The sequence below is a fragment of the Chiloscyllium plagiosum genome, unplaced genomic scaffold, assembly GCF_037043375.1.
Source record: "Chiloscyllium plagiosum isolate Xiang-an unplaced genomic scaffold, Cpla_swu_hap1 HiC_scaffold_14, whole genome shotgun sequence".
NCBI lineage: Eukaryota > Metazoa > Chordata > Chondrichthyes > Orectolobiformes > Hemiscylliidae > Chiloscyllium > Chiloscyllium plagiosum.
In genome coordinates this window covers 24,196,305-24,210,628 of record NW_028270152.1, presented here as the reverse complement: position 1 = coordinate 24,210,628, position 14,324 = coordinate 24,196,305, and the positions used below count along the sequence as shown (strand labels likewise).

At 44.8% G+C, this 14,324-nt stretch overlaps 2 protein-coding genes across 2 annotated transcripts in view; one reads left to right on the top strand and one right to left on the bottom strand.

Moving 5' to 3' along the window:
- Positions 1 to 4,867, bottom strand: part of LOC122558903 (inter-alpha-trypsin inhibitor heavy chain H3-like) — a 60,087-nt gene extending 55,220 nt beyond the window's left edge. Inside the window, exons 1-3 of the mRNA XM_043707837.2 lie at positions 4,720 to 4,867; positions 4,577 to 4,630; positions 4,035 to 4,064 (exon numbers count right to left, since the gene is read on the bottom strand). Of these exons, the coding sequence (XP_043563772.2) occupies positions 4,035 to 4,064; positions 4,577 to 4,630; positions 4,720 to 4,827 (192 nt within the window). The 5' untranslated portion in view covers positions 4,828 to 4,867. The remainder of the gene's footprint in view (positions 1 to 4,034; positions 4,065 to 4,576; positions 4,631 to 4,719) is intronic.
- Positions 1 to 14,324, top strand: part of LOC122558906 (uncharacterized) — a 177,988-nt gene that overhangs the window by 114,721 nt on the left and 48,943 nt on the right. The window lies entirely within an intron of this gene.

Genomic DNA, 14,324 nt, shown 5'->3' with positions numbered 1-14,324 from the left:
AACCAGCAGAAGTGATGGATGCCTAGTAAAAGAGATTCTTTCTAGTCATTGGTCTGAACAATTTCCACCAAGATCCATCCAGGAAATCCCTGCTAAGTCATAATTGTAAAGAGTCAGGCCCTACTCAAGGTGAAATCAATTGCACAAACCTAACATCACATCACTTACCTTTCTTTTCCCATCCTGTAGTAACATATGAACACTACTGAAGAGGTGACAAATTTCCTCAGGGTCTGTGTTCAAACTATGATATTTTTGCAGGAGGTTTTTGATTGAACACATCCCAGAACAAGAAAAGTAGATCTGTACCAACTAGTAACACCTTATTTTTTCAGGGAAACTGAACAAATCACAGCAACTGTTGTCCTACTGGAGTTCAAAGAATTGTGAGAATAGCACTTAATATCTTAACAATTTATACACCAGCTTGAGGTTTTTTTTCTTTCAGTTACCGATATCAAATAGTTACTGTCAAGAGATAGCATTGACATTATCAAAATGAACTAAACATCAAATTAATTACCTGCAGATATTTATGTTATTTATTTGGAAGAAGTAAGCATCTTAGTTGATGCTTAGTAAAATCGAGTTGTATTTATTCATCATTTATTGCGTATATTCATTCATAATAAGGTGCTTCAAACGACTGTTATAAAGTGGTTATATAAGGCAATATTAGCCAGATGACCATAAGCTTGTTCCAAGTGGTAGATTTACGGAGAGTTTTCAAAGGTGGAAAGAGAGATAGAGAAGTAGAGAGGATTAGAGAGACCGATCCAGAGCTGATAGTCCTGACAGCTCAGTCATAGCAAACAATGGTGGGATGTTTAAAATCAAGATACATGCAAAAACAGAATCGGAGAAGCTCAGATTTTTTTTGGTACCATGAGGCTGTAGGAATTACAGAGATAGGCAGGATGAAATCATGAAGCATTCGTAAACAAGGGTGAAAATTCTACAATTGAAGCCTTACTTGACCAGGAATCTCTGTGGGCCAGTGATTTTAGGACTAGTGTATGCATGGGACTTGATGTAATAAGAGGTAAAAACAATGATTGCAGGTGCTGGAAACCAGATTCTGGATTAGTGGTGCTGGAAGAGCACAACAGTTCAGGCAGCATCCAAGGAGCTTCGAAATCGACGTTTCGGGCAAAAGCCCTTCATCAGGAATAAAGGCAGTGAGCCTGGAGCGTAGAGAGATAAGCTAGAGGAGGGTGGGGGTGGGGAGAAAGTAGCATAGAGTACAATGGGTGAGTGGGGGAGGGGATGAAGGTGATAGGTCAGGGAGGAGAGGGTGGAGTGGATAGGTGGAAAAGGAGATAGGCAGGTAGGACAAGTCCGGACAAGTCATGGGGACAGTGCTGAGCTGGAAGTTTAGAACTAGGGTGAGGTGGGGGAAGGGGAAATGAGGAAACTGTTGAAGTCCACATTGATGCCCTCGGGTTGAAGTGTTCCAAGGCGGAAGATGAGGCGTTCTTCCTCCAGGCGTCTGGTGGTGAGGGAGCGGCGGTGAAGGAGGCCCAGGACCTCCTTGTCCTCGGCAGAGTGGGAGGGGGAGTTGAAATGTTGGGCCACGGGGCGGTGTGGTTGATTGGTGCGGGTGTCCCGGAGATGTTCCCTAAAGTGCTCTGCTAGGAGGCGCCCAGTGTCTCCATTGTAGAGGAGACCGCATCGGGAGCAACAGATACAATAAATGATATTAGTGGATGTGCAAGTAAAACTTTGATGGATGTGGAAGTCATGGGGACAGCTCACCACTATCCCCTTGACTTGTCCAGACTTGTCCTACCTGCCTATCTCCTTTTCCCCCTATCTACTCCACCCTCTCCTCCCTGACCTATCACCTTCATCCCCTCCCCCACTCACCCATTGTACTCTATGCTACTTTCTCCCCACCTCCACCCTCCTCTAGCTTATCTGTCTACGCTCCAGGCTCACTGCCTTTATTCCTGATGAAGGGCTTTTGCCCGAAACGTCAATTTCGAAGCTCCTTGGATGCTGCCTGACTTGATGTAATAAGAACCTAGGCAGTAGAGCTCAACCTTAAGAATATTGAGGGTGGAAAATGGGAGGGGGGCACACAAAGAAGTATTTGAATAATCAAATCTAAAAGTAGCAAAGGCATTAATGAGAGCTCCAGCAGTAGATGGGGTGGAGTTAGGAAATATTAAAGAGGAGAAAAAGATTAACTTAATGATGGTGTACATTGTGGTGAAAAGCTCATCTCAGAGTCAAATCTGACAAGGTTCCAGAAGACCCAGTTCAGTCCCAGACAGTTGCTAGGGAGAGAGATGAAATAGATAGCTGAGGCAAAGAGTATGTTGTGGGGACCAAAGGTGGCGGCTTTGTTCTTCCCATTGTTTAGCTGGAAGAAATTTCTGCAAATCCACAACTGAATGACTGGCAAGCAACCTGGCATAGAACATACAGCGGATGAGTTAAGAGGACTGACAGTGATGTACAGCTGGACAGGGGAAGAGATTACAACTCATTCTTTTGCTAAGATTTGACAGACAACAGCAAACCAGGCAACTCCAGTCCCACTTAACTGGATGAGGGTGGAGAAGTATTGGAGCAGGATGTTATTGACAGTCACTTCAAAGGCTGCAGACTGGTCTAGATGAACAAGGAGAGATAGTTTACTTGTGTCATAGTCTTCTAGGCCATAGCCCATAACTTTGATGAAGAGCCATTTCGATATTCATAGAATCACAGAATTGATATGATACAGAGGTGGCTGTTCAGCCCATCATGTCTGTATCAGCTCTCTGAATGAGAATCAACATATCTCAGTGGCGTTTTCCTGCCTTTTCACTACAAGTGTGTTCTATTCAAATAATGATCTAATACCTTCCAGGATGGTCACAATTAACTTTCCTCCATGACACTTCCAGGCAGTGTTTTCCAGAACCTAATTGGGCAGCACGGTGGCACAGTGGTTAGCACTGCTGCATCACAGCGCCAAAGACCCGGGTTCAATTCCCGCCTCAGGCGACTGACTGTGTGGAGTTTGCACATTCTCCCCGTGTCTGCGTGGGTTTCCTCCGGGTGCTCCGGTTTCCTCCCACAGTCCAAAGAAGTGCAGGCCAGGTGAATTGGCCATGCTAAATTGCCCATAGTATTAGGTAAGGGGTAAAGGTAGGGAAATGGGTGGGTTGCGCTTCGGCGGGGCGGTGTGGACTTGTTGGGGCCGAAGGGCCTGTTTCCACACTGTAAGTAATCTAATCTAATCTAATCTAATCTAATCTAATCTAATCTAATTATTCCCTTACCAATGAGCTTTAACCTATTCTCATTCTCAATTCTTTAGTCAGACGGAACAGACTTTCCCTATCAACTCCATCCAGCCCCTTCATGATTTCAAAAACTGAGACATTTAAAAAATATCTATATTTTGCAAGGAGCAGTAACTGTTTGGAGGATTCAACATGGAATTCTGGGAATTAAGGACACAGATTTCTAATGTGTTAAGAAATTTGAAGATAAAAGGGAAGCCAGGAATGAGGTCATAGTTTCAAGGATTGATTGTCCAAGAAGAATGATGACTGTCGATTTGGAAGAGAAGGGGAACCATACCTGAAGAGAGAGAACCAGTAACAGTATCATCTAACCAAGAAGGGAAGTTGAGTAGTCAGCAGTTTAATGACAGAAATGTTGAGGAAGCAGGAGATTCTAGAAAGTGCATGAGAGGAAATAGCAGAGAAACCAAAGAAAGATGTAAGTTCAGGGTCGGGACAGAAGCGTACCATAGAGGCTGAGTGAGACAGAGGAAGGGAGAGATGTAGGAGGGGCAATTGTTTAAATAGTAATAATTCTTAGTGACAGAGATGTCCAGGAGGTCTTCACACATGCTGCTGGTGATTAGAATAGAGGACAGAGAGGAGAGGAGTTTAAAAGACATATTGTGACAATGAAAGGAAGCTAGATATTACCCTTACATTCTACTTCTAAACCTAACTAAGCACTCACAGTATAACCTGCTTCGGCAAAGAAGAGAAGTATCATTTTTTTAAAAATTGACAAATAAGACCTACTTTGTTTCGCAGTCCATTTGTGCTTCTTTTCTATTATTAAAAAAAATAACATTTTTCATGAATATATAAATACATTGGCTGCTAACAAGAAATGTATTTTTGATAAATATTATATGCAAAACAAAGCAATAACAGTTCAGGGTAAAATAAGAGAGAAATCACCTTCTGTTTTATCTAATGACTCAATTAATTAATGATTTCGACATTAGCCCATGCAATCATGAGCAATAAACAACAACAGAATCCAAATGTTGTTGCATTATCTAGCAAGCATTACTGAACATATCAACCCCGATTATAGTGAACTTAACAGAATCAACAAAGCAGTTTATTACAATCAAGTTCTGATGTTAGAAGAAATATGTTTACACCAGAGAATGGAGATACAGCTTTGTTACGATAAAATTTATTTGGCATTATTTCTAAGAACTGATTTCCATGATTGTCTTATGATTGGTTCAAAATTTAAAACTTTCAGAATTGGTTTCTGTAATGCAAAGAAATCCATAGATAGAAGGTTATCTTTTAATAATGACACAGACCTTTAGTAACGTTTTTAATGGTTGATAATTTGGTGAACGGCTTCCATATCCAACCTACCACATCAATTAGAAAAAACATTACATTAGTTACAATTTTTAAAATATTTAAAATAAATAAGTGTTGAATTCTGGTTCTACATTACCTCATGATCCTCTGATTCTGTTATTATGAAATCAGCTGACATTAAGGTCGGAACAGAAATTAGCAAAAGATAGACGAACATTGGCCTCATTTTTAAAAAAGAGTACATCTGTCTCACAGGTGAATAGCTTTATTTAAACCTCTGTTAATAACTGTACATATTTACTATCAAAATAAACTCCAGAAGGTTAAAGGCAAACAACATGCTTTTCATGTTGACATTTCTGCTGAAAAGCCTTCAGTATCTATTTTGAAGTTAATGTTCATTTTTGTGGTTCACTAGACTAACTGGGGAAAAAGATTGAAAAAATAGCACAAAAACTCTTGTCATGGAGATTTAGAGATATATAGCATGGAAACAAACCCTTCGGTCCAACTCTTCCATGCCGACCAGATATCCTAAATAAATCAAGTCCGATTTGTCAGCATTTGACACATATCCCTCTAAACTCTTCCTATTCATATTCCCATCCAGATGCCTTTTAAATGTTGTAATTGTTCTAGCCTCAGCCTCTACCTCTTCCTCTGGCAGCTCGATCCATACACGCACCACCCTCTGCAAGAAGAATTTGCTCTGTAAGTCCCTTTTAAAGCTTTCCCCTCTCACCTGTACTCTCTAGTTTTGGACTCCCCTATCCTGAAGAAAATACATTGATTTTTCACACTATTCATGCCTCTCATGATTTTATAAACAGCTATAAGGTCAGTCCTCAGCCTCTGGTGCTCCAGGGAAAATAGCCCCAGTCTATTCAGCCCCTCTCTATAGCTCAAACCCTCCAATCCTGGCAACATTCTGAAAACCTTTTCTGAAGCCTTTCAAGTTTCACAACATGCTTCCCATAACAGGGAGACCAGAATTGCACACAATATTCCAAAAGTGGCCTAACTAATGTCCTGTACAGCCACAACATGACCTCCCACCTCCTATAGGAGAAAATGAGGACTGCAGATGCTGGAGATCAGAGCTGAAAATGTGTTGCTGGGAAAGCGCAGCAGGTCAGGCAGCATCCAAGGAGCAGGAGAATCGACATTTCGGGCATGAGCCCTTCTTCAGGAATGAGGAAAGTGTGCCAAGCGGGCTAAGATAAAAGGTAGGGAGGGGGGACTTGGGGGAGGGGCGTTGGAAATGCGATAGGTGGAAGGAGGTTAAGGTGAGAGTGATAGGCCGGAGTGTAGGTGGGGGTGGGAGTGGGGGTGTGGGCGGAGAGGTCAGGAAGAAAATTGCAGGTTAGGACAGTGGTGCTGAGTTCGAGAGTTGGGGGAAGGGTAAATGAGGAAACTGGAGAAGTCTGAGTTCATCCCTTGTGGTTGGAGGGTTCCTAGGGGGAAGATGAGGCGCTCTTCCTCCAGCTGTCGTGTTGCTATGGTCTGGCGATGGAGGAGTCCAAGGACCTGCATGTCCTTGATGAAGTGAGAGGGGGAGTTGAAGTGTTGAGCCACAGGGTGGTTGGGTTGGTTGGTCCGGGTGTCACAGAGGTGTTCTCTGAAACGTTCCGCAAATAGGCGGCCTGTCTCCCCAATATAGACGAGGCCACATCGGGTGCAGCGGATGCAGTAAATGATGTGTGTGGAGGTGCAGGTGAATTTGTGGCAGATATGGAAGGATCCCTTGGGACCTTGGAGGGAAGTAAGGGGGGAGGTGTGGGCGCAAGTTTTGCATTTCTTGCGATTACAGGGGAAGGTGCCGGGAGTGGAGGTTGGGTTGGTGGGGAGTGTGGACCTAACGAGGGAGTCACGGAGGGAGTGGTCTTTTTGGAACACTGATAGGGGAGGGGAGGGAAATATATCCCTGGTGGTGGGGTCCGTTTGGAGGTGGCGGAAATGATGACGGATGATATGATGTATATGGAGGTTGGTGGGGTGGTAGGTGAGGACCAGTGGGGTTCTGTCCTGGTGGCGATTGGAGGGGCGAGGCTCCAGGGCGAGGATCGGGAAGTGGAGGAGATGCGGTGGAGAGCATCGTTGATCACGTCTGGGCGGAAATTGCGGTCTTTGAAGAAGGAGGCCATCTGGGTTGTTCAGTATTGGAACTGGTCCTCCTGGGAGCAGATGCAGCGGAGACGAAGGAATTGGGAATATGGGATGGTGTTTTTACAGGGGGCAGGGTGGGAGGGGGTGTAGTCTAGGTAGCTGTGGGAGTCGGTCAGTTTATAGTAAATGTCCGTGTTGATTCGGTTGCCCGAGATAGAAATGGAGAGGTCTAGGAAGGGGAGGGAGGAGTCTGAGATGGTCCAGGTAAATTTGAGGTCGGGGTGGAAGGTGTTGGTAAAGTGGATGAACTGTTCAACCTCCTCGTGGGAGCACGAGGCAGCGCCGATACAGTCATCGATGTATTGGAGGAAAAGGTGGGGGGTGGTGCCAGTGTAGCTGCGGAAGATGGTCTGTTCCACATATCCTACGAAGAGGCAGGCATAGCTGGGGCCCATGCGGGTGCCCATGGCTACTCCTTTGGTTTGGACGAAGTGGGAGGATTGGAAAGAGAAGTTGTTCAGAGTGAGGACCAGTTCAGTCAGTCAAAGGAGGGTGTCAGTGGAAGGGTACTGGTTGGTATGGTGGGAAAGGAAGTAGCGGAGGGCTTTGAGTCCTTCGTGATGGGGGATGGAGGTGTACAGGGACTGGATGTCCATGGTGAAGACAAGGCATTGGGGACCGGGGAAGTGAAAATCATGGAGGAGGTGGAGGGCGTGGGTGGTGTCCCGAACGTAGGTGGGGAGTTCTTGGACTAAGGGGGACAGGACCGTGTCAAGGTATGCAGAGATCAGTTTGGTGGGGCAGGAGCAAGCTGAGACAATGGGTTGGCCGGGGCAGTTCGGTTTGTGGATTTTGGGTAGGAGGTAGAAACGGGCGGTGTGGGATTGTGGGACTATGAGGTTGGAGGCGGTGGATGGGAGATCCCCTGAGGTGATGAGGTTATGGATGGTCTGGGAGATGATGGTTTGGTGGTGGGAGGTGGGGTCATGGTCAAGGGGGCAGTAGGAGGAGGTGTCTGTGAGCTGGCGTTTAGCCTCAGCGGTGTAAAGGTCAGTGCGCCAAACTACTACCGCGCCTCCCTTGTCTGCCGGTTTGATAGTGAGGTTGGGGTTGGAACGGAGGGAGTGGAGGGCTGCACGTTCCGAGGGTGAGAGGTTGGAGTGGAGAAGTTGAGGCGGTTAATGTCGCTGCGGCAGTTGGCTATGAAGAGATCGAGGACAGGTAAGAGGCCAGCATGGGGTGTCCAGGTGGATGGGATGTGTTGGAGGTGGGAGAAGGGGTCGTCAGAGGGTGGGCGAGAATCCTGGTTGAAGAAGTAGGCGTGGAGACGAAGGCGGCGGAAGAATTGTTTGATGTCTCGCCACGTGTTGAACTCGTTAATCCGAGAGCGTAGGGGAATGAAGGTGAGCCCTCTGCTGAGGACTGATCTTTCATCCTCAGAGAGGGGTAGTTCTGGAGGGATGGTGAAAACATGGCAGGGCTGGGAGCTAGGACCTGGTTTGGGGCTGGAGCTGGGAGTGGGGGTGGGATTAGGCATGGGGGCAGAAGTGGCTGCGTTGACAGCAACCCAGGGGCAGAAGTGGCTGTGGCGACGGCAGAAACGGTGTTGTCCCAATAGCCGTGCACCCCGTGGAGGCCACGAATCTGTCGGCGATGGTATTCCTGGCGATTGTGGAGGTGGTTGTCTGGGCTGCGATTGCGGAGGCTGCAAGGTCAGTGGAGGTGGAGGTGACATCATGATTCCCGGAGGCGGTTGATGCCGCGGACGCTGCAACGACCGCGTGGTTAATGGCGCCCAAGTGATTTCGGAAGCCGATGGAAGATTCTGGAACAGTTGAGGAACCCAGAGTGTGGGTGTAAGTACATGAAAGTTTTTGGTTATTACTGTCTTTAATTTCCGATATGGCTAGGAAGAACTGTTTGTTTAGTGCATGAATTCTTCTGTGGATGAAGAACAGTAGAGGTCCTTTGCAAGTCTGTGAGAGTGTTGTCCTGAGCTGGTGTAGGGCAAATTGCAGGGAAGGACATGCATGTCCTTGGACTCCTCCATCGCCAGACCATAGCAACATGACAGCTGGAGGAAGAGTGCCTCATCTTCCGTCTAGGAACCCTCCAACCACAAGGGATGAACTCAGACTTCTCCAGTTTCCTCATTTACCCTCCCTCCACCTTGTCTCAGTCCTAACCCTCGAACTCAGCACCACCTTCCTGACCTCTCCACCCCCACCTGCACTCCGGCCTATCACCCTCACCTTAACCTCCTTCCACCTATCGCATTTCCAACGCCCCTCCCCCAAGTCCCTCCTCCCTACCTTCTATCTTAGCCCGCTTGGCACACTTTCCTCATTCCTGAAGAAGGGCTCATGCCCGAAATGTCGATTCTCCTGCTCCTTGGATGCTGCCTGACCTGCTGCGCTTTTCCAGCAACGCATTTTCAGCTCACACCTCCTATACTCAATGCTCTGGCCAATAAAGGCAAGCATTCTTCATTATCCTATTTACCTGAGACTCTACTTTCAAGGAACTATGAACCTGCACTCCAAGGTCTTTTTGTTCAACAACACTTCCCAGGACCTTACTATTATTTTTTTTGATCCTGCCCTAATTTGTCTTTCCAAAATGCAGCAATTCAGATTTGTCTAAACTCCATCTGCCACTCCTCGGCCCATTGGCCTATCTTATCAAGATCCCATTGTACGCTGAGGTAATTGTGTGAAAATCAAATGTCCATACATTCGAGTAATTTTTATGCTCAAGTACGAGACTTCTCCAATCAAAATGAATTATGTGATTTAACAATGGATGATGCGCAATACTCAAAGTAACTCAAACAATTTTTCAAATACTCGATGACAACTTTCATCTTTACTAATAGGGCTTATGTTGAATAATATTTGAATGTTTCATAGATCAAGGAAAGTATACTGCAGACCTAGACACGGCAAAAGAAATAGATAATACAAATAAAATAAACTATTAAGCATTGGGCTACATGCTGCTGTGTTATGTACAGATTTGTCACAAACATTATAACAGGCAAAGGACATCTAACTAGGTGTGCCAGCTCTCCAAGCTCTCAAAGTGGAGCCAGGCATCTGGAGAAAGTGCAATAATACCATTTGAATCAAAGAGTTGTATTGAAGTTAAAAAAATCAATTTGTATTTCTTTTTGGACATCCAAAGCATGCTACATCCTCATGGACATGGAATGTAGAAGTATAAAATCATAGGATCATGCAGTACAGAACAAAGAACAAGGAATAGGCACGTCAGCCCACCAAGACTTCACCAACATTTGACTTTCTTCTAAAGGAAAGGTTGTCTGCCTCTATGCGGCCTGTACCTCTCCATTCCTTGCCTATTCATGTATCTGTCAGGATGCCTCTTAAACATTCAACATTGCTATTCTATCTGCTGGCACCTCCTCTGGCAGCACATTCTAGGCAGTTACCACCCTCGCTCTAGAATTTTGCCTCTCACATCTCCTTTAAATTTTCCCTATTTACCTTAAACCTACATCCCCAAGCAATTGATATTTCTACATGGGGAAAGGACTGCAACTGTTCATTCTTTCCATATAGATTAGATTAGATTACTTTAGATTAGATTACTTTACAGTGTGGAAACAGGCCCTTCGGCCCAACAAGTCCACACCGACCCGCTGAAGCACAATCCGCCCATACCCCTACATTTACCCCTTACCTAACACTACGGAAAATTTAGCATGGCCAATTCATCTGGCCTGCACATCTTTGGACTGTGGGAGGAAACTGGAGCACCCGGAGGAAACCCATGCAGACAGGGGGAGAACGTGCAAACTCCACACAGTTTGATGATGATATCTCTCATCATTTTATAAATTTCCATTAGGTCGTCCCTTGGCCTCTCATGTTTAAGTGAAAACAAACCAAGCTTGTCCAATCTCTCCTTATAGCTAATACCCCCCCCCCCCTCCTCAAACTAGGCAACATCCTGCTAAACCTTTTCTGTACCCTCTCCAAAGCTTCCATATCTTTCTGGTAGTGTGGCAACCAGAACTGTACCCAAAATTCTAAAGGTGACCTAACTAGAGTTCTACACAGGAGCAACGTGATTTGTGACTTTTTATATTTATGCCCTGACCAATGAAGGCAAGCATTCCATATGCCCTCCTGACCATATCCACTTCACTTTCAGGGAATTGTATACCTAGATCCCTGTGTATGTTAACGCTTCTAAGGCTTCTGCCATTAGCTGTATACTTCCCTCCTGATTAGACCTTCTAAAATGCACCAGCTCACACTTGCCTGCATTAAATTCCATCTGCCATATCTTCGTCCAAGTCTCCACAGAGTCATAGAATCTCTATCTGGCCTATCTGTATCCTACTGTATCTTCTGATAATCCTCCTCACTATCCACAACTCCCTCAATCTTTGTGTCACCCATAAACTTACTATTCAAATCACCTACATTCTCCTCCAAATCAAATGTATATCTTTCAAACAACAGGGGTCCCAGCATTGATCCTTGCAGAACCCCACTGTTCACAGATTTCTAGTCAGAAAAATACCCTTCCACCGCCACTCTGTCGTCTATGACTAAATCAGTTCTGTATCCATCTTACCAGCTCACAGTAGATCCCATGTGACGTCTCCTTTTATATCAACCTGCCATTCGGGACCTTGTCAAAGGCCTTGCTAAAGTCCATGTAGACAACATCTACTGCCCTATTGTGATCCATTACCTTTGTCACTTTCTCAGAAAAACCCAATCGAGTTTATGAGACATGACCTTCCTTACACAAAGCTGTGCTGTGTATCATAAATTAGTTCATATTTTTCCAAATTTGAGTAAATCTTGTTCTCTAATAGTCCTTTGGCTCATCAACAAAAAAATTACTGTAATGGTACACTAGTCTTTACTGCACTTGACTCATAGCTTTGAATATTATGATGTTTCAAATGTTCATCCGAGTATTTTTCTCACCTACCTGCCCAGACAGTGCAATCTAGCCACCCACCACCTAATAGGTGAAAAAGATTTTCCTCAAATCCTCCTAAACCTCCTGCCTTCTTCCTGAAAATTATGTCCCCTTGTTCTTGGCCCTTCAATTAAGGGGAAGAGATGCTTCCTATCCACCCTGTTCTTGATAATCTTATACACTTCAATCAGGTCCCCTCTCAACCTTCTCTGCTCTAAAGAAAACAACCCAAGCTTGTCCAGACGTCCTTCATGACTAAGCTGCTTGATCCCAGGCAACATCCTATTGAAACAACACCAGAAAATTGCTGGAAAATTCAGCAGGTCCAGTGATAATTTTCATACCCAAAATGTTAACTCTGCTTTCTATCCACTGCTGTTGCCACACCTGCTGAGTTTTTCCAACAATTTCTGTTTTAGTTTCTGAATTCCAGCATCCGCAGTTTCTCTTTTTTTTTTACTTACCATCCTAGTAATCTCCACTGCAATTCTTCTAGAATGATCACATCCTTCCTATAGTGTGGTCTCCCAACATAAGCAATGTTGCAACCGATAAAAACATGTGTCCTTATTTCGCCTTGACTATCCTAGTAATCTGCCCTGCCACCTTCAGAGATCTAGCTGATCCAAAGGTGTGCAGTTTGGGTGGATTGGCCAGGCTAAATTGCTCTGTAATGTCCATGGACGTGCATGCTAGATAGATTTGCGTTTGGAAGTGCCTGGTTACAGGGATAAGGTAGGGGAGTAGGACTGGTTGGGATGCTGTTTGGAGGGTCGGTGTTGACTTGATGGTTGAATGGCCAATTTCCACACTGTAGAGATTAATGAGTTTTGAGAAGATTTGTAGCTCAGGTTGAGATTCTGGGCGTAGGTTTGCTCATTGAGCTGCAAGGTTCAGACGTTTTGTCACCATACTCGGTAACAACTTCAGTGAGTCTCTGGATGAAGCACTGCTGATGATTCCTGCTTTCTGTTTATATGTTTGGGTTTCTTTGGGTTGGTGATGTCATTTCCTGTGGTGATGTCATTTCCTGTTCTTTTTCAAGGGGATGGTAAATGGGGTCCAACTCAAAGTGTTTGTTGATAGAGTTCCGGTTAGAATGCCATGCTTCTAGGAATTCTCATGTGTGTCTCCGTTAGCCTTGTCCTAGGATGGATGTGTTGTCCCAAACGAAGTAGTGTCCTTCCTTATCTGTATGTAAGGATACTAGTGAGAGAGGTCATGTCATTTTGTGGCTAGTTGATGTTCATGTATCATGGTGGGTAGTTTTCTGCCTGTTTGTCCAATGTACAATTACATTGGCATTCCAACCAGAACTCTATCAACAAGCACATTGAGTTGGAACCCATTTACCACCCCCTGAGAAAAAGAACAGGAAATAACATCACCACAGGAAATGACACCACGAACCCAAAGAAACCTAAACATATAAATAGAAAGCAGGAATCATCAGCAGTGCTTCGTTTGGAGGCTCACTGAAGATGTTACCTAGTATGGTGACGAAACATCTAAATATGACCCTTCCAGGTCAGCGAGCAAACCTACATCCAGAACTGTAGAGATTGTTTTTAATCATAGTATCCTTACAGTTTGGAAACTGGTCTTTTGGCCCAACAAATCCATATTGACCCTCCAAAGAGTGTCCTACCCAGATTCATTCCCCTACTACTCTACGTTTACCCCTGTCTAGTGCACCTAACCTACACATCCCTGAACACTCTGGGTAATACCTGCACATCTTTGGATTCTGGGAGGAAACCCATGCAGACACAGGAAGAATGTGCAAACTTCACACAGGCAGTCACCCAAGGAATTGAGCCCAGGTCCCTGGCACCGTGAAGCAGCAGGTGCTAACTACTGAGCCACCATGCTGCCCCCTTAACATTTGTTTTAACACTTAAGACAGCCACAATTGTTTACAATTGCAACTTGGTTATGACTGTGAACCTAATGCCTACAAATGTTACTATTTTGTTTTCTGCTATATAGGAGTCTAATGTGCTCAATCCCCAGGTTCAGAATTCAATGCAGATGTGAACTGCAAATCTTTTAAATAATTCCCACCTATGCTATATTACAGTGTTCTTTTGTAATTGATGCTTTGATTTCACAGTTTTAATTTGGACACATTTATGAAACTGCAGCCTCGACACAACCATGCCACTGCACATTGATGGTTTCATTTCTACCATCCTACTGGTTCCAGAATTTGGTTTCATTGAATTGCAGAAATATACATGTCAGTCAGGCTGACCAGTGTTACGCACAGATCAATGAATGCAAATTATCATTTAATGAGGTTGCACTTTTCTTACAAGAGAAATGCTTCTCTTCATGAAGGTGTATAAAGTACTAAAGCTACGTGTTCTGCCATCAGGTGGCGAAAAGAGTTACTACTCTTGGATGATTTTATTGTAAGTTACCAATTTCCACAGTACACTAGTTTTAGCTCAGTTGGCTCGATGGCTGGTTTGCAATGTAAAGTGATGCAAACAGTGCTGACATTCCTACAGTGGCTGAGGCTACTGTGAATCATGAATCATATAATCCCTACAGTGTGGAAGTAGGCCATTCATCCCATCGAGTCCAGACTGAACCCCTGAAGAGCATCCCACCCAGATCCACCTCCCTACCATATCCCTGTAACCATGCATTTCCACAGTTACTCCACCT